General features: G+C 38.5%; 1 protein-coding gene across 1 annotated transcript in view; it reads right to left on the reverse strand.

Moving 5' to 3' along the window:
* Positions 1-3,808: 3,808 nt before the first annotated feature.
* ESF1 (ESF1 nucleolar pre-rRNA processing protein homolog) overlaps positions 3,809-21,092 on the reverse strand; it is a 32,611-nt gene continuing 15,327 nt past the window's right edge. The window contains exons 9-13 of the mRNA XM_026052887.1: positions 14,522-14,643; positions 12,920-13,010; positions 6,219-6,286; positions 5,204-5,350; positions 3,809-4,626 (exon numbers count right to left, since the gene is read on the reverse strand). Coding sequence (XP_025908672.1) covers positions 4,303-4,626; positions 5,204-5,350; positions 6,219-6,286; positions 12,920-13,010; positions 14,522-14,643 — 752 coding nt within the window. The 3' untranslated portion in view covers positions 3,809-4,302. The remainder of the gene's footprint in view (positions 4,627-5,203; positions 5,351-6,218; positions 6,287-12,919; positions 13,011-14,521; positions 14,644-21,092) is intronic.

Raw genomic sequence — 21,092 nt, forward strand, 5'->3', positions numbered from 1 at the left:
ACATGGTTTTGTTTCCCAGGCATTTTCATTCAGTTTCCTCATACAGAGCTCTCAAATTCACCAGATGAGAAACACTTCTTATCAATCTGCCAGTTTTTGAAGCTTCTCCTTGACAACTAGTACTCGTCAGGAGGAAAAAAGTAAAAAGGGGGGGGGGGGTTATTAGAGGGAATTAGTGGGCTTTTCCCCGTCCCTGTCTGTCAGGACATCCTGGAGAACAGTTCTGGGGAGCAGCAGATGCTGAGCTCAGCGCCACGCTGCTTCCCGGGTTCCCTCTCTGCCGGGGCTGCCCTGTGGTCCCGGCTGCGGAAGCCTTCAAGGAGCAGGATCAGCCGCTCCAGCTGTGCTCCCATCCCTGCTCCCAAGCCCTGTGCGAGCCCAAGCCATCCATTCCCGAGCCATCCATTCCCAGGTCAGCTCAGGCACCCACTCCCTCCTTGATGGTCCTGGTGTTAAGGGGGAGAGGAGGAGGGTAGGGAGCTTGTCTGGGAGGTCTGCACTCTGCAGCAGTGGATTTTCCGTGCATGATTTTAACTACAACCACCTCTAGAAGTCACTACCCTTCTGAGACAGTTTGCTATTCTTAGTCCTTTTGGTAACCACCTCTGTTAGGGCTTATATTTTCCATGGAAATTGTGCCAACGCATTTGAGCAGCGGTTCAGCCACACACACTGCAGATTGCAATGGACAACGTTCCTGACGTTACAGCCTTTGTCAATCCTCAACACAGGCTGTCAAAAGTCAATCTAAATCACTGTCAACCACAACCATCTTGCCTCTCTTCCTTCCTATCCTTTGCCCCAGAAACACGAGAARGCTGTACATGTACTGGGCAGAATTTCAGCGTGAAGCCGTGAAATTTGTGCGGTGCCAAGGAGCGCACAGGACACGGTCCAAAGGCATTTGCCTGTACAGGAGTGGCAACCAGCCTTTGGCTCATGCCTTACTTCAAGGACAGGACGAAAGTAAGATTTGCCAGTGCACTCCACAGATCCTAGAAGCAAAGTTGTTCAAAGCTGGCATAGCCTCGCATGGCTGAAAATGAGCTGGAACAGCGTTGAGGTTGCATTACTCATGTGCTGGTGGTGAGGAGGATATAAAGTAATAATGACCTTAAGTGACATTCAATTTAAGTTGGATTCAGGACCCYCACAGAAACATTCCTATTTGTAACACTGTACATCAAGCACAGAAAAAGTACACTAGACAGCAGATCTTTCTGTCACCTTATTTTTAAGGGCAAGGCAGCAGCACTGTCCTGCTTTTGTTGCTCTTCTTACTGCCACAGCTACAAAACTGRTCTCAGGTATGTAACTCAAGTGAGAACAAGTGCAGAAGAGCCTACTTAATCCTATAGCTGAAAACACATAGAGCAGGGGTTGCCAAGGCTTTAAGAAASTGCAGTATTTTGGTTGGGTGCTTTTTTCTTCAGCAGCACTTGCTAAAAAATTTGCCAGCGTAACTTCGTGTTGCTTTTGGAGACTATGAAAATTGCCAACTGTTGTTATTAATTGGAAATAATGCATTTAATTTTTGGAAGGAAAGAATAATAGAAAACATACGTGGCTCTTCAGCTCTGCTTGTCTGATCTTTTTCTCTGTTATTAAATAAATCAAATGCTCTTGTGATTTCCACTTGTAATATTAGATCTTTAAATGTCTGGCTTACGCTCTAGCAAAACCTCTAGTGGCTGCCAATTTGGAGACAAACAACTTTAGACCAGAACTATATAACTTGCTAGAAAAATTAGTTGTGTCTCATTTTTAACAGTCCTATTTTTTAATGTGATGTTTTAGCCAATTGCTACCACTTTCGCTGGTTACATGTCAATAATAAGGAAAACCAAGGTCACCTTTCAAAGTTTAGGACAGCTAGATGTCATTTTTATATTTAAAAGGAAGAGATGGCTAAAACCACCCTATGGTTGTCTACATCAACAAGAATAACCAATTGCAAGGATTTTCTATAAGCCTAGTTCCTAATTTTAAAATACTTAGATTTGTAAATATGTTTAAAAAATGAGTAAAATTGCTGCAAACAGAAATGGTGCCACTGGCTGAATGTTTTGTTTCACTAGGGATCCGCACGGCTTTGGGGGACTCTCTGCACAAGCGGGATGCCAATGTCACAGCACCAGATCAGAACACCCCTGGGTGGCCTTTATAAATCTAGACATATACAAATTTGGTTTTTTTTTTTTCAGTAGTCAGTGCATCGTTAAGGTCCTGTTGCCATCATCATCATAACTCTCACTGACATCCTTTTGTGATCAGAGCTATGTTACTGAATTGTGGCCTTTGTAAAACTTATCACTTTATAACAAAAGTTKTGGCTTTAACGATTCATTTCAACTCAAAGCTAACAAAGCTTGCTTTGGCCTTACCAAGTTGGTTATAAATTTGCCTTCAATCTTGAATATCTTAAAAGGTTAGGGAAAACATCAGCAGTTTTATACACATTTAAATTGATATTTATCATTGCTTTACCTGTGGAATTCATTGTAAAAGGACAGTGTGGATCCTAAAAGTTTGCAGGGTTTCAAAAAAACAAGAGATTTGTTTTTTGAGTGTGTCCATTGAGGTCTAATAAACACAAAGATGCCAAGACTGGCACAAGAAACCCTGAACATTGAGTTACTGGAGGACAGAATGATATCCTGGGGAATAACACTGTAAATGCATTGGTTTTTATCTTCCATTACTAGCCACTGGACTGACAGCCAGAAACTGGGCTAAAAGAGGCTTTTGTCTGATTTATATTCCAGTTCAGTTTTGTACTAGGCTGTCCAATTTTCCACACACTTAATACATACACATAAATACATGCCCTTCAGTCACCAGTACTTCTAGAGTATCCAGTTTCTCAATCTTATTTATATTCAAGCTACTGTCCTCTGTGTACTTCATATCCGTACAGTATATTAGCCATACAATGAATCATACTTAGAAAAACCTGTACAAATAGCCAGCATACAAAAATATTACATTTTCAGCTTAATGTCATTTTACTTCATGCCTGGAAATCACGTGTGCCAAATCATGTGCCAACCAGAAAAAACTGCATCAAAAAGAACTTCTTTTTTCAAAAACTGCTTCTAAAATTAATGTTATTTTTTCAGTTACGAGGCAAGTTTGCCTTCTCATTTACTGCCCATAGCAGATGCACAGGTATCTCACTCTTGTATGTATGACTCGCACTTCCTCACGCTGCATCCGCCGACTCTTTATTTGATAGATGCACTGGGATATTTCCCTTGGTGGAAGAGTCTCTCTCAAACAATATTTCCTTCCTCTCATTTTTTTTGCAGATTTGCATCTGTCTGAATATCCGAACATCATCCACCACTGTACAGCCATGTTCAGAAGTCATCTGCTCAGATACTAATTCACATATTCTAGGGAAAAAAGATAATTTTCTACATGTCTCTATTTAATTTCCCTGCACTGGCAAKGCCTTCATCAGTGCCACTAACAGCTGTACTGCTTCTAAAACTTTATCATCTAGATCTGCTTTTGACATTCTTTTAATACTAGCAATGCTGGATGACTTTGTATAATGGGAATGCAATGTTAGTAGAAGAAAAAAATTACCATAAGCATAATTTTATTTAGGTTCACAAGAAAATAAGCACTCTAAATTACTTCAGGCCAATTTTAACCATCTGTTTCAGGTATCTATTAATGAAACTCTTCTAAATTGCACCTGTTTCATTACCTAGTTCTACACTGACGCAAATTCAGAATTCCTTATTCATTTAAAGAAAAGATAATGGAATGGGTTATATGCAATCTTTTAAAAAGATGCAGAAACTTGTATAAAAATTTCTCCCATTTTTAGTTTTAGTTCTATTAGTACCTTCTTTATGAGACGTTTACAAACTACTGCAAAATTTAAAATATTTTAAAACATTTTCTCTAAAAATTGGTTCAAATTAAATGTCCACGGTAGTATTTTTTTCTTCTAAATACAGCCATAAGTATGATGATTTTTTTGCAGTTCTCTTCAACACTGCCAGTATCTTTGAGTGACAGCATGATATAAAATAAACAGCTCTGAAAACATCAGTTTTATACCTATGAGTTCCAGGAGTAGTTTTCAATTACAGTAGAAAAGGTATTTGTTGGGACACACAGAAAAAGTTATCGTTAGTCATTTCAAAACTTGCCACAAGAATTAAGCGACTTAATCTCAGGATAACTTTGGTGTGCAGGACTCAGAACATACTGGAATTATATCAGTAGATGTTGCCAAGTAGGAAGAGCACGGACTGAACTTAAGTCAGAGTAAAAATAAGAGTTCAGTTATTTCACTTTCTGCTTTTTCCTTGCCTGAAATTGTTCAGTTTTGTTTTTGACAGATTTTATTAGCATGGATAAGGTAGGATCTATGGATTTCTTCTCCTTTTTCTCCATCTTTGCTGTCTCCTCTTCTCCCTTCCTTGCCCTCTTGTTCTCCTGTCCTTCGCCTGCCTCCTCAAGATCTTGCTGCTTCTGTTCTCTTCTGCGAGCTTTCTCTTCCAAGATCTTTTCTACTGCTTTTGTCTTCTTGAAATTTGGATCTGAAGGATCCAAATTAAATAGTGGGGAAGTAAACATGGCTTGGAATCTTGTATCAGCAACATTTACCTGGAGACAGAAAGAGAGAGAAACGTATTTTAGGTAACCTTTACCCATGATAGCAAAGCTTTTAAACACAAAATGACATACAACTTTGTAATCTTCAGAAGCAGAGCTGATTAAGGGACAGCAGTTCATAAAATTACTCATCCTTACTGAAATAGTTCCAGTCACAAACTAATGAATGGCAACAAGAAGCAAATATTTGTATAAATCTTGTGTATGCCTCAATTGGCAAATGAAGAAAAGGTTTTGTTGTTGGAGGAAAACAGGCCAGTAGGGAAGCAGCAGTGCATCCCGATCAGAACAAAAGTACCAATGACCATTTCAGATAGTGAGTTGCTTAAGGGCTTGTGCAAATATCGTCTTGCCACAATTTGACTCTGCCACCACCCCTTCAACCTTGTTATCAGAATATTTCTTTCCTCTGAAAACAGCCTTTAACTCCCTAGAAAGGGCAGATTCAAGGGTTCTTGTCCTTCAGTTCAGCTACGGAAGGAAAATGATAGGGAACCACCAATTATTTCCTGACAAGAGGATACTAGCAAAAATTCAAGTTAAGTCAGAATCAGGAGTCCACCATTACCTGGAAGTCATCTTCTATTAATTCTTTCTTTTTCATTAAGAGTTTCTTTTTCTTCTTGCTCAAATTCTGTTGTTCAACAATCTTTTTGTAATTGAAATGTTTTCTGCCATCATCCTCATCWTCCATCATAAGTAGCGCCATTTCAGCCTGTTACAACAGAAAAAAAGTCCACGAAATAAGTCCAATGAAAATTCTTTTCACAGAAGATACTATAACAATGTCAAAAAAAGTCTATATGATTAAACATATATATAAATGATTTGAAATAGGGTTAAGGCAGTCTTATTTCAGGCCTTTCCAAATCACTGTGTGCTTAATCCATAGTGTTCATCCACAATAACATTCTTTTAACATTTTGAGGTATAATATTAAACACAATTGTTGATCTTCCCTCTTATTAAATATAAATTAATGCAAATCTACATATTTAAATATGCAGCATATACCAATAATCTAGGCTGTATACCCCCAACTTGGGAATAATGAACGTAGATAATTTTATGGCAATATTCACACTGTAAAAGGAAAATCAATGCATTGAATTCGTTCTGAAAAAGAATGTAAAGCAAATAAACAACAATTRGAACAATTCAATCTTCAAAATTAGAGGTGTACAGTACAAGTTTCTAATATACAAATATTTCATGCTATCTGACATTAGAGGTACATGTTCCACGCTGCCCCAACATGCAAATATACTGGTATAATTTTAAAGCCAGAGGGACTATTGGGTCATTACGGTGGCCATGCCCTTACATTCCACTGTTACCCAACTCTTTTGAGCTGCAGCATACCTCTTCTAGAGAGCCAGCCTGTTTAAGTCCTGAAATATCAAGGTCATGCAGTCAGTCTTCTTGGGTAACTTGTTCCAAAATCTCTCACTAGTGGACGTGCCCAATTCTACTCTATTGCTGTTTATACCTAYCCCATGAAATTCACTAGTTCCAGACACATAGATAGGAATTTGCAGAATTAAGACGATTCAACATATTAATTCCATTTTAAAACATTTTACCTTCTGGTTTTCAACTTCAGTTTCATCTTCCGGAGCACTTTCAGCTGATTTTGCCTTCTTCTTTAAATCTGAGTGTAAAGACAGGATACACGTTTATTTCAAGCTAACACATCAGAGCATAATTTACCTATGAACAGGACCTCAGCGTGCATCTTACTTTCTTGCAGTCAGTATTTACATGTCAGATGTAGAGAAAAAATAAAAGTACATAAATAAAAACTAGCTAGACAATAAAGTGTCACTGAATATTTGCTCTCTGTTTAAGGAGGCAGCAGTGTTCAAATGGCAGAAATAGGTCAACAAAAAACAAGGAAAAAAAGTTTTACTGCATCTTTTCATAAAGCATCAGAGAGAGAGATCACAGCAGTACAAGCAAGCCTGACTCTAATCTCAAGGTACCTTAAAGAAAAATTGGTTTCTACATTCATAAATGCAACTAAAGTGTCTGCAGCCCTCAGACAGTTCCCTTGTTCTACTCTAAGCTTTAGTATAGAATGGGACAACGTGATAAATATTTTAGGGGAACAAAAAGCAAAACTGCAACACAGTACATCAATTAAAAAGTAAAATGGAGACTGAAACTGTTTTTTAAATCAATACACAAGATTAAAGGACCATATAGTGCTCTTAGCCAAGAAAGAGCTGAATTAGGGGAATGAAAATATAACTGACTGTTTGGCATGAATACTCTTCTAGAACTCCTCTTTATTATAAGACACTTTAGATAAAGGTACTGATTAGGCAAAAGTAATGAATAGTAACAGCATAAAACAGAAGTCATAACTTGTAATGAGAATGGCCCCACTTCCAAACCCTTTGAAATCAAGTCTACAGTCTCTGGGAAGCCTGTAGACCTAGATCAAGAAGGAACGGAGAAAGCAGAAAGGTTCCTGATCTGAACCCCACACGCTGACCTTTGAGCTTGGAATTACATTTCCAGGCAATTCATTATGGTCCACTGGGGGTATTCTTAAGGAAGATATTTGGCTTCATTTTATTAGGCCAGATTTGTACTGAAGAATAGAAATGCCCCCAAAAAGTCAAGTTATATCACTATGTATACTCTGGAACAGGACACATTTGTGAGAGAACATTTTTTCTTCCTGACTACTCTTTTGACTATTCCTAAATGGATTCCAACCTTGAAATGGATTTCTGGACTAGAACAAAGAAACCACTGCCACCAAAGGACGAACCATCCAGATGGATATAGGAAGTAAAAGACAAGGTTAAAAATAATTGCTTATCTAACTTACACAATGTTAACTTAATGTGTAGAAGGGAGAAACAAGACAAATTCGAAGCCTTTTCTATCTTCCCAGAATTGGGTAAACCAGTAAAAAAAAAAAAAAAAAAAAAACAGGGCATGAGGATGCAAAGTAGAGACAATGATTCTAGAAGACGGTTCAATAAACTGTTCTCCTGCCTTTCAAAGCACAGTCCAGAAGTCGTCTTCCCTCTTCTCTCATTAAGTGCAGAATCAGAGAAGTGAAGATTGCTAGTCCTTAAAAAGCAGGGCTTGTTTTGCTTCAAAGGAAAGCGAACCAGGGGCTAGCACCAAACTAAGTTATTTTCTATGAAAACAAACAAACCTTTTTTACTCTAGCTCCTTAAGCAGCAGTTTGGGCCTGAACTCTTTACTTAGTGTAGGTTTTAGTAACTTTTTTCCATCCTACTGACAAGCATTTTATTTCAGAATTGACAAATGCATCATTTTCTCTTGCTTTTTAACATATTCTTAACACACTCCTTCCCTCTCCCCATAAATATATATATATATACACACACATATGCCCATACATATATATATATATATATATATATATTCTGAGGGTGCGTTTTTTTCCCCTCCTGTCACACACACTGGGTGTAAACCCCATGGTGAGTGTCCCTCTCAAGCTGATGCCAAGGGCTCTGTATTTACCCAGCCCCTAAGCCGCTGCCGCCTTTAGGCAGGCCTGGCTAGGCCCTGCCCGAGCTGATGCTTCTCCTCAGCGCTAGGGAGCAGCAGGAGCTGCCACCAAGCAGCTGCCCCCTCGGTTGGCTCCTTGGCCCTTCCTCAGCTCTGGAATTGCCTTTTCCTCCTCCATTCCGCACATGGGCAACTTCCCAGCGCTAGCAGCAAAAGGCTAATGGTCATTTTGAGAGCCCAGGTTTGGCCCACGTCCCAACGCTGCTCTCTCAGGGTCTCCCACCTACCTTATCCAGAGGGTTCAAAGCCAACCCCAAAGGCCTCGCGAAACRGATCCGTCCTGCAGCTAACCGAGACCTTCAGAATTTCTACACAAATAACCCATTTCTGCTGTTAGCCTCTTTTGTCTCCATCTGTAGTCATACTGATACCTTCCACCATTAAAACATTACCAGTTTTTACACCTACAGGAAATTAGATCATGAGGAAGCATCTAAATGGCATTGCAGCTTATGGGATTTGTAATAACAGTAGTAGGACAGAAAAAAAATCTTTGTGAAGAAGTGTATTTTCTTTGGACAATTATAAAGACATTTAGAAAAAAATCCTCAAAGCCATTTTAAAATATTAAGAAAAAGGCATGCCTTGTAATTGAAGCCTGCTGAATTTAAGAAGTGTTTCTTACATTTACTTTCTAATTTGGTTTAAAACTCAGCTACAGCTCATCTATGCAGAATGTATTTACAGTTTAATCGCAGAGGCTGAAAACCATACTACCCAAAAACATAAAATTACTCTTAATCACTTTGCCCAGAAATCATTAATTGYTATCCAAAACCAGAATATTTATAGCATACAATGAAATTCCAATTTCTTTCCATTTCCTATGGCTCTCACAAGAAAAGCACATTCTCTCCGGCCTTGTTTCTATTATTTTTTTTCCATAAACTTCAGCTGACATGTAACCAATACTTTCATCTTCAGCTGCCAAAAAATGAGTCCTGAAAGAATAAGTCAGATATCTAAAATATATCCATCCATGGAAAACTTAAAAATGTTTTTGGCTAGCAAAAAGTCAGTTCACTTTTGATTGCTACGAGTTCTTTTCCCATTTGGTAGAAAATTCATGACAAACTCCTCTATTAACAAAAATTCAGCACATTCTTTATTCTGTAGGGAGATAATATGAGTAAATTACTTAAAGTGTCCAAAGTAATCAGATTTCAAACTGGCATTAAAATCTCTCTATTAATTCCATTACAAAACACAATCCTGAAAGATGGGATGGCTGCACGGAGAACATTATTCCTGCTTAGTGGTGTACAATCACCCACAAAACTGAATATTTCTTTGCATTGTCTCAGGGATTTGTTTGGTTTGCAAGCTTAGTTTGTACCAAAGCTTTTTACATCTTGTTAATAGCAGGGTGCGTTACTGAAAGTCTCTTTATTGGAAGCCTTTCTGAGCTCTTCAAAAAACATCGCCATTAGCAATAAGATACATTATTTGGCTGTAGCTTGCTTCAAATATGAATATATAGTATTAAACAAAGTATATTTTGCTCTTGTACTAGTAAATATTTATGTACATATGTAAAATATATTCCTTTGCCTCAAAACAGAATTAACTGAAACCACGTTTAATAGATGCAGCTATTCTAAAGCTATTCACTGATTTCCAAAAGCAGAGGCTGCTATCCTGCTAATAAGCAATTGCACAACTCTGCTATTAGTCTCGAACTGTTTAAGTTAAAATGTACTCACTCTGTATTGCACAGACCTTCTTTAAGAAGCCCCAAGGAAGCCGACACACTAAGACTGAAACCTGCCAAGTCAAGTTACAGATTAACAGCCTTTTTTTTTCCCTTTTAAGAAAAAGTTATATATTTTAATATAAACAAGAGGGGCAAAGTTATTCTTTCCTGAAAACTCTAAACTAGGACCAAGCTGCTTAAACACAACCTAAAGGCCCATGTACATACAGTGGCACTACTGAGGGGACACACTAAGGATTATKCTCAAACAAAAGTCTGTCCAAAGAAAGCACCGACACGAGTTTCTCAAGTGTCCCTTAGCACAGGCTTGTGCCCTTCAGGGGCTCTCTCTGGGCACGGGCAGCACAAGGCACTGGCTTTACCGTAAGGAACTGGCTTTACGCTGCCTCTCTGCCTCACAGACTCACCACCTGCTTCAGAAAGGGTTTTCTGGCAAACACCCGTTTCAGGAGACTTTTTGTAACTTCTGGTTTTCCTTTCATACCACTGCTGTTTGCCTGACACCTCCTTACAACACAGCTGCTCTGTAATTGCCCCAGCTTGACAAAAAACAACTCTCATGGACCCAGTGTGGCCTGGAGCAAATATCCCCACTCCAAAACCCTAACAGCACCCTGGTGTCCTCACTGCTGCTGCTCCGGTCCACCTAAGCCAGCAAACACGTCCTGTCACATGCGGTTTCTGAATAACCTAACATCATTTGACAGGCGTCTTATGGGAGAAATCTCCATCTTTCAGGGAAATCGTTGATGGCTTATGAAAAATTACCATCACTCAAGTTATTACTGCCTGTACCCTAGATACAATGTTGGCAGAGCTACAGTCTAGTTCAAAGAACAGCTTAACTCCTTTTCCCCCACTGGAAAAGCTTAACTGGCTTAAAAACAGCCCCAGCTCRGAGGCAGAGGTTGTTCTGGGTAAAGTGGGTGAAAGCCAAAGCTGTGCAGTGCAATCACTGCTGAAATGTCAAGTGGCTCCTGGCCAGCCTCAGTGCTCTCCCTTTAAAACTGCTCCAGGGCTCCCCGCACTCCAATTCCCTCCTCTCGACACCAGCAACCCTGCAAACAAAAGTCTCACTTGCATAACCTTTGTGTCTGCTCTACCATCCCCGCGTGTGGTAAGAGTCCATGCACGCTGGAACTCCACTCTCTGTATTATGGAAAGAAAGGTTAGGCTGTAGATAGGATCATTCTGTGTTGAGCCCCGTCGTAACTCAGTGAACTTCCATAAAATGGAAAAAAAAAAAAAAAAACCCAAACTTTTTTTCAGGAGATTTTGCATAGAGCAATGAAATATCAAACATTACTACAGGAGTACCTACCTATTTTGGACATTAACAGAAATAAACAGTTTAAAAAATGTCATCTTCACAATGAGTTTCCAAAATATCCTATATACAACTCAACTACTTGCTAGGAAGCAAGAAAACCCTACTACATTGCATGACACCTTAAACTGTGATATGTTCTTTGAAGCATGAAAAAGATTCATCCTTCCTGTTCTATATACTGTATACTTAGACATATAGATAAGCTCATTACAACACAAACAAATCCTGAATTATTTACTTTCTCCTAATACAAAGAACGAGGACATAAATCTCTGCTAGCTGGTTTCAAATTAAACCAAGAAAATTCTTTTAAAATGGAACTTGAATGTACATTGTTATACTTGGGAAAATAAATAAAAAACACAGTGTGGTGATTATCTGTAAATCTGTTGCTCCTTTTTAAAAAATATACAATTCCATGAGTCATTCTTAGGCTTTGGCTCCAACTAGCACGGAAGGCCAGGAACTTGCACTTCCTTATTATCTCCCCTATAAAACTTTAACCACCAAAGTTTAATCAGAACAAATTTGCTGTTACCACAGCAAAAGCTAACTTAAACACTGGAGCAAGAAAGGGTATCCTAAAAATCCATGCCAGACAGTTACTTCCTAAAATACTTCATTTCAAAACAGCGTAACACTGTCTTGATGTTCATATTATCATGCTAAAATGAATTCCTAGACTGAAATTAATAAAGGAAGTCTGCTATCTATTTAGTATTAGATCATCATAATTCTGAAAACTTGAATAGTTCTGTTTTCCATTTAAGCAGGCTACGTGCACTAAATGTCTATRTAGAGAAAAATAAATCATATTTTCAAAGTGTGGAAACATTTAAACTTTTCAATTAAAAAGAAAAAAAAATACCACAGATGTATTTTAAGGTTATTATTTCATCATTAGAGTTGTTGGGTAGCCAGGCTACACTACTAAAAAATGTGCATCAGACTAACAGCAAACAAAATCACTTYCTTTGGAAAGAAAACTTTGAAAAGAATGATCAGTGCAGCTGTACTACCAAAAATGTACATATGTATAAACATAAATAAAGAAGCAGAAAGAAACTTAAATGGTAAAGCACTCTGCTGAGAGAAAAGATCAAGTTATCATCTGTTTAAAAATTAATTTTTACCAGGGTTGGTTTTTTTTTTTTTTTTTAATCTCTAGGCAGGAGATACTTGCTTTCGTTCTCAGCCATGGTTACTTCCCAGATCATCTTACTCTTTGAAATTATCCTYCCTACCTCCACTTGCAGGGAGCTACTAGAAAACCTGTTTGGTATAGGATGCAAAAGCATTTGCTAAGCACTTAGCTAAGTGACCCAAACTTGAGAGGCTGACATAGATCTGGCTTCTCACATATAAAACGGAAACAAACTTCCAAGGCAACAAAGTTCTTTTTCTCTGGAATATTTTTGGGATTAAATGGTTATTCTTTTTGCCAACAGACATTCCCAGAAACTAAGTGATGGTCTCTGATGAAAGCTAGGAGAAATATTTTCCCCATCAATCCACGTAATACAATATGCATCATTACTTCCTGCAGCTGCAGGCAAATGGCATCTACTCTACATCATTTTGGACTTGCCATATCTGCATTTATCCTAGCCTGACTTCATTTCTAAAGCTCATTATTTAAAGAAAAGGCATCTTTAYTTCAAAAAAAGTCACTTGTCTGGACCTACCTGTTTTCCCAAGCTCTTCAGCAAAGTATGGGTCACTGAGATCTACATCAGGTGGAAGTTCATCCTCGCTCAATTCATTCTCAGCAGTAGTCTGCAACAAAGCATAAACAGTATTTCAGTAGGCATATAAATTGCTACATAAGTTTCACTGAAATTAAATGGCCCTTCTATTAGTGACCATGAATATCAATTCAGAAATACTATATGCTGACCTTTACAAGTGGAATACACTGAAGACATCAAGTAAAACCAAATCAACAATTTCAAATTTGCTTCAGAGACTGAATTACAGATATTTTTATGTACCCAAAGGAGGACAATTTACCTATTCAAAGAATCTTTAACAGATGTATCTGTAGACTCTAACATACACTGGATAACTATATCAACAAAACACAGGATTGGATTCAATACAAATGTGTCACATACTAAGTGTATGGTGAATATTTTGGGGGAAATCCTTGCTGCTTCACAAGAGGCAGTTTTCAAACTTAAGTGATAAAATCAAAGCATAGAATCCATCTCTGCATACCTAATTTTTACCTAGCATTCTAAGAATGGTACCACCTCCAGCTCAGCAGTTCACCAGCCACTCTGGAAACGCTGGGCAAGTTTCATTATATTAGYTGCCCTTCTCCTTCCCAGACAAGGTTTGTGACTGAGACAGTTACAACACCAACCCAACAACAAAAGAAGTCTGACACAGCATTTTACATTCCACAAAGACTCTATTAGGGAAAAGACTTGACTAAGTAGTCTCATTTTTATGCTCTGAAATTCAAAAAATATAAATCTACATTTAAAAGGATAAAAATAACACTAGAAGAACTATGAAAACTCTGACTTTTTTTTTTCAGATCAAATTAGAATCTTATGTGAGTTTAAAAAAATCCAGATCACTCATCTTCTAAAAGATTTACGCAGTTATTGATTAGATGCCATTTAAAATTGACTGGAATAGACAGCATACCTCCAATTACAGGAATTACTCTTATAAACATTACTCTGTAACATGAATTGGATTCAGAATAATTTAAGAATTTGAGGAATTTAGATTAACAACTGCAGTAAGGTTTTGTTACTCAGCCTATTTTTGCACATTGCCACCACAGGAGTCAGCCAATTTACTGAAGTTTGTGTATAGAAAGGAAAAGCAACAGTAATTCCCACACTGCTACAGGACCACTTTGTCATTCGTACACAGAATTACTTAGTAATTTTCTTTTGTGATTTGAAATTTGAGCRGTTCTTCAGGCCTGTTAATTTTTTTGTTGATATTGTTTTTGGAGATTAAAAGTCACTAGCATTTTAGACCAAAAAAATCCCAAACCACAACTATTGCTCTAATGATAACTCTGCACTGGTGAGCAAAAGGGCAYTTCCTAAAGTATTCAAAATATAGCAGAACAGTTGGGTTTTAACTAGACTCATTTATCTTGAAAGTTATACAAGTTAAAAAAGTCCAAATATCACTGCAAGCAAATTAGGTATGACCAGCATAACCCTGAACATCCTCTAACTATGTAGGTTTTATGAGTAACACTCAAGTCTTTCCAAATAAATGAACACTACACTGAAAAAAGTAACCAAAGCAAACATTACCTTTCTTTTCTTTTTAAGATTTCGTTTTTCTTTCTTCTTCTCTAAATATTTTTGCCATGGAGTGAGGTTGTTCTTTCCTTCCAACCGGTTTTTGACCATTTCTTCAGCAGTTTCTTTAAGGCCTATATCAAAAAATAGTGGAGGAAAGGAAATGAGACGAGTCTAACCTTTCGGTTTTTAATCAATTCCTTTTTAAAGGAACATTTTTTTCTTAACAAATCAGCGACCATCTCCAAGCAATTGGCTTTCACCTGTAACCAACACTGCCCGCTTTACAATGAGCTGCTATTCAGTTGTTACCATATCTATATGCCTCACAGACACAATAAAAGTTGATGTATTGCATCCTCCTGATGGAGACTTTGCCTCTGGGAGAATGCTGCAGCACCTCTGAACACTACTGTACTTTCATGCTTTATTGTACAAGGGAGCAAAACGCTATCATTTTGGAAAAATTCAAAAATAAAGTTGCAGCTAAAAAGTCCAGAGAAACCCACATAATAAACCAAAGAATTTCTTGCACTACGTACTACTGTCAGAACATGGTATGTATAAAGTCAAACTAGACAAGCTATTTCCAAGTCATCCAGTCTTTAAATTCTGCTGCAATCCCTGGGAAAAGAAAGTATGAAATTTTGTGTTTTCACTTAAAATTAAAGTGATACAGGAGAAGAAGAAAGCATATGAAAAATGCTAATCCACAGGCCTTCTAGATTTGGGCTGTATTTTTTATTCGAACTATGGGGATCAGAAAATTGCACCCTGTTAAAATAAAAAGATAGCATTGTTCTTCTAGTATATATATATATATATAAATTTCTAATATATATACTTACCTTTTCTAGTATATAACATAAACAGATGTACACTACAATGCTTTTTAAGCCACAAAAATATGCTTTTTTTTTTTTTTTTTTTAAYTTTAAAATATTGGTAACATTCTTAAATATCAAAYAAATCCTATGCGTGCATAACATAATCTACCTAACYACAGACAGCCTTTGTTTAACAAAGTTTGTTTTCCTGTTAAATGGCTAGTTTAAAACTACATAGTACCTTATTAGTTTAATAATAGGAATCTAGCTTAAACATAAGAAATAGCACATTTCTGGTATGACAGGAATCCTGGATTCAGTACTTCCAAAGTAAACAGGTTTTTTTTTTTTTTGTCCTAAAGAGTCTGTAAGACACAAGATTAAGCGCACAAATTGCTTGTAACAGATCAACCTCTCAAAGTAACTAAAAATACAGAGAGTGTATAAGAGAGTGGATTCTGTGATCACTGGGTACCAATTCAAATCATAATGAGTCCAAGGAAAGAAAAAGATGAAGTAAGAAAATACAATCCTCTGGCTTTTTTAGCCACACTAAGTGATCTGAAAGATCACGAGAAAGAAGCACCACTCTCTCTTACTCCAGATCTACAAGAATTTGTAGCCATTCCTACCATGAACTTAAATCTTCACTTGCTTAGTGTCCTTTTATTATAGGTGCAGGTTAACAGGAGCCCTCAAGTTTGCATTTTCTGACCTGATCTGAGTAAAGCCTACGCCATAGAATTGCAATACACTGTCTCTAAACAACTCTAGCTTAACAGGATCAAATAGTAAGTTTTGAGTGTGTTAGATTTACATTTAATTCCGTAATTTAATGCAGACTGACAGTGTTTCAAAGCCTTTCACTTGAAGCTGCACTAAAGTAGTGCAGCAGTGAGGATGGAGCTCCCCATAACATGTATCATTAGAGTATTCAGTAGTGGAAAAACCTTTACGAAATCCACTAAATAACCAGAGTGTCACTATTACGCAGACAGAATATGTAAATCTAGAAATAAACACTGAATTTTGGAGCATTCTTCATTCTGGGTGAAAAACTCCACACGTTTCAGTAATGCATATGAAAGTCTTTATATGATTTCATACACAGCTTGCACACTCCCAGCCCTTCTCCGCATTAGATAAGAGGCAGTAGAGAGGCACTCACAAGAAGTAAACTTGACCATGTGAAGAACTTAACTCACTTGCCTTGCGACAGGCTGGAGCAGAATTCAGTAGAAAGGGAGAATCTGCTTTCCTGGCTGAAGGTACCAGCCTGAGCAATGAAGTTGCTTTTTCTCTCCTAACATTCCTTGCTTCCTTCCTTTACACCCTTGTTTCACTTCCACAGCAGATGATTTGGGTTCCCTGTAGTCATCATCCTCTTTCAGGATGTGACAGATTGACCTTTGGAACATGTATGAAGGATGCTTCCATTCTCCCCTCCAAGCCTGGCCCTCCTGGTCTCTTCCCACTTACACTTGCTCCAAAAGTCTCTCCTTACCACATCCTCATCCTCATCTTCCCTTTCTCACATCAGTTTTACTGCTCAGAAGCCTCAGAGATCCTAGACCAGATCCCATTCCCTCGCTCAGCAGCTAGGATTCTCCTTTGGCCAGTGCCAGCTCCTCATCATCTCTTCCAGCTCTTCGCAGCCATGAGGAACTGGAATTGAGTTCATAATGGAAAGGAAAGGGGGTCGCCTCACAGGCAGCTCTGCCTGTCCCTAGAAAGGCAAGAGCAGGTTTCTGAAAAGCTGCAAACACCAATTTTTGCTGTTGTGCTTGTCTACACTCCAAAGGAGGGAAAAAAAAGGCTCGGGAGCTGGTTACAACACGTCTGAAACATGAAGTGCAGACAGCATCTAAAAAGGTATTAAACTGTGCCTGATATAAAGGAAAGAAACAAGCAGAAAATGATAGGAGCGAGAATTAACAGTACCGTGCCAACAATTACCACAACAGTAGTGGGCAGTAAAACAGCAAACAAATATATAACTGTGGTAAAGAGAAAGAGGTTACATAGGTCCACCACCACTAAGAAACCATCTGATATCACTTGAACAAATACATTCAAATGTAAATCTCCACGTCTAAAGTCAGCAGACTCATCTGCTTCCCAGCAACTGCACTACTATCACTTTGCACGGTGTTTTGCACAGTATTTTGTGGAAGAGAACTAACAGTCAGGTAGCAACCTTGCAGATTTTCTGAAGAGAGTAAATACCAGATTAAGAAATGTGTGTCACATCTCCAGAATGGAGAAAAAAAAAATTGCAAGAGAAAGACCAAAATCTCAAAGGGGGTTACAAGATTTCTGATTTATTTGCCTGGAAAATGGAATCATTTGATCCATCTGGCACAGAAGGGCTTGGAGGAAAACGCAGCCTTTCTTGTGGTATTTGGCAGTCTCATGAAAGGCATTAGAGTTTCTCCACAGATTAGAATGGCTCAGAAACCAGCATCCAGACCACTTCCTGAGAGTAAGAGTGTACTTAAGTGGTCAGAAGGCTTTTGATTGCAGAGGGAAAASGAATTGTCCGCTTTAAGTAGAATTATTAACTGTATATAGAAAAGTCCAATTTGTACCCTTATCTCTACCCAAAAAATAAAAATAGTATACACAAATGAATCACGCAATTTCTATTTAATTGTAACATACAAGAGCCACAAAGAGGGAGAAACTAATATGTATTAGCATGCAACAGAGTTTAACTAAGGAATTAAATGCATGATAAATAGCACTGCAGCAAACCTACGCATGTGGCTGACARCAGGGAGGGAGAGGGGAGGTCAGAAGTGTTACCTCTCTGAACAGTACTGAAAAAAACTTTGCAAGTTTAACAACTCGTAAATATCATAAAAAATAAAGGAGTACGAAAAATAAAGGGCCGCGTGCCGTGGTCRGATGGAGCCCCTGCTCCACACGAGCGTTTCCTCGCTCCGTGTGCTCGGCAGCAACGCGCAGTCGGGGCTCCCTATGTCCTTCACAGGGAGACGACTGCCTTCCTTTGGAGGAAAACAAATGCTAGAGTTTCCTTCATGCCTACCTCAATATTTACCTCTCGCTCTTCCCAAAGGATTAATTTTCAAGTTCAATTTGAAAAACTGTAGGAAAAAAAATCAGGCTGAATGTAATCAACAGATTCAATTGCGGTCTTCTCCCTCYTCACCTTCTAATGGAGCACTGGGAGATGGGTAAGGATGGATGGTAATTGTTGCTCAGATCAGATATGATTAAGAAAACAGATGGATGCTTAAATATAACACTGATTTTGCACCCGAAAAAAATAGACCATGGAGAGTTGGAACTACATCTAATTTATTTTTGCTGGCACTGAGTTTTATTTAAAACTATTATGATTCAAGAATAACTGAATCATTCACAAAGTATGCTTTCTATAGCCATGTGTAAATAGTTGTGCCAAAACTCAAATTTTTAAATTAATTCAAATCTCAGACTTTTGATTGAAAATCTTCCTAGGTTTAACTATTGCAATTCTCTTTATATTAGCAGGAGCAGGAAAATGACTTTGCAATAAGTGAAGCAGATTAAGGCAGAGCTTGATAAAAAAACGCCTTAACAAACAAAAACTAGTACCGAAAAAGGAGTCTTAAGAGATTATAACAAAATGCTCCAAGCAGAACATAATTAAATTGCTTTGGAATTTACATAAGCACATTTGTTTAAGGAAAAATGATGCAATAACTAATGCACTTCTCTTTTGAGACGGAGGCAGAACCTCAACTGTGTAAATTGCCAGAGCTATGAGCTACTGTTCAGCAAGCGCCGATTGCTGCCCACCCTAAGAGCTCCCCTCAAAAATCTTCCCTTCTGGGGGCCCAGACCTGCTCTCCAAGCACTGCCTGAGATCAGCGAAGGCCAAGCACTGCCAGACGTTAGAGGTGGAAACAGAGACACTCCTCTGCACTTCTAAAGCTTCTTTTGGAGGACGCCATGCAATTCATTACAAGGATGAAGGGGCAGAATGGGAGAATCTCAAAGTGGATTTACCTGGACAGAGACGAGAAGCAGGAGGCAGGGCAGGCAAGCTGGACAGGAGGAACCTCACCCCAACCCAAACCCGCGCTTCCCAAGTGTGGATGCTGTTCTTCTAGACACCATATGGAAGGGAAGGGGTGCATCTCTGCATACAGCTTTTACCTCTCCCTATAGTACCAGGGGCTGCCAGCTGTCAGTGGCACCGACCCATCTCGTGGAGGTCTCACTAACAGGGGCAAGCAAACGCTTCCAGTTTCCTGTGCCTCTGATGATCTCSAATAACAACCTCACTCTGGGAGGAGGGAAGGAATTGGAAACACTAACATATACTGCAAAACCACAGTTGCAAACCTGACATCAAATGCTACAAAACTAGCAAGGTAAACTTGACACYGCACATACACAAATGCAACACATGGCTGCATGATCGAGCAGAAACACCAGATACCCAACTGGCTCTGAGGCAAAGCCACTTGTTTTTACCAGGATGGAGTCAGCACCAGGGCTCTCAGAGCGACAAGGACAAGGAGTGTTCAGTGCATAAACTGCACTTTCCACCCCTTCTCAACATAGGTGCAAATATATCAATAATTTKCCTGTACAGTGTTAATTTTTAAGATCCTGGACAATTCAGGAAAGTTCTCGCTCTCCATGTGTTTCTAAGCTTCCTTCAGTCACTCTTAAAACAATTTTGCATTCCCTCCAAGGAATTTGCATTCCCTCCAGTTTGATCTAGATTCTTGACTATGTCACCACATCAGGTTGCTTCCAGTTTTTAATTTACAGAACTTCATTCATACAAGATATTTTCTGGCATGGAAGGACAAACTGTGTAATAAAAAGAGCCCCTAACATATTTTAAAACAATTTTTAAAACAAAAATGCCACCTTTTCTAACTGCTTAAAGAATGTCTGTCCTCTTTATACTAATAAATTCAGGACACCTTCCTAACACCACCACTTTGGTGCTACCACTGAGGCCTCCAGCTTGGTCTGAAAGGCAGCAACAACAAAGCTTTGTAAAAATCTTATCATGGCTACCTACGTATGAAAACTCAGCTGCCGTTAATGCTCAACAACACAATGAATTAAAAGACATTAAAAATCAACTTGGAGAATGCAAATACTGACACACTGTGGAGAGCAGGAGCAAGACACGATGATACTGCTGTAAGCACTCATCAGATAACACGAGATACGTATTTTCCCCTAAAGTTTTGGCAGGCTTCATGTCAGTAAAGACTGGGCTTATATAAGCACGTGGGAAAATTCACAGTGATTTTAATGCCACTGCATACTTTCAGATATAGGTCTTATCAAAACTTCGGAATAAAATTAATTCATTTGACTGAAGTGAATTTGACACAGACCAGAGTAAGCACAGAATAATATCAGTGTAAATCAGCTAATTATATTTGCATTTCCAGCTAAAATTAAGACATCTCTGGGCAAGCAAGTGGACTCTAGTTGCATGGTTCTGGTCTGACTGTTTTCTGTAAGCAGAAAACACACCCACACGTCAGGCTGGGTCCTTGCAAAGGCTGCAGTTCCATACGTAGAGGACAAATTCAGCACATCCCAAAGGGCAAGGCCATACACGTCCCGGCTCTCTTGGCTCATAATTCAACCCTTGTGCTTCTATAATTCACCATGTGCTCCTATATGAACCTATCTGGCTGCTACCTTCTCAACAGGAAAAGGTCCAGATGTTTTCTTCTTTTCAAGGATAGGTCTCCATTTTAGCAAGGGAAATT

Source organism: Nothoprocta perdicaria, unplaced genomic scaffold (genome assembly GCF_003342845.1).
Source record: "Nothoprocta perdicaria isolate Ctin4 unplaced genomic scaffold, notPer1 scaffold_93, whole genome shotgun sequence".
NCBI classification, from domain to species: Eukaryota; Metazoa; Chordata; class Aves; order Tinamiformes; family Tinamidae; genus Nothoprocta; species Nothoprocta perdicaria.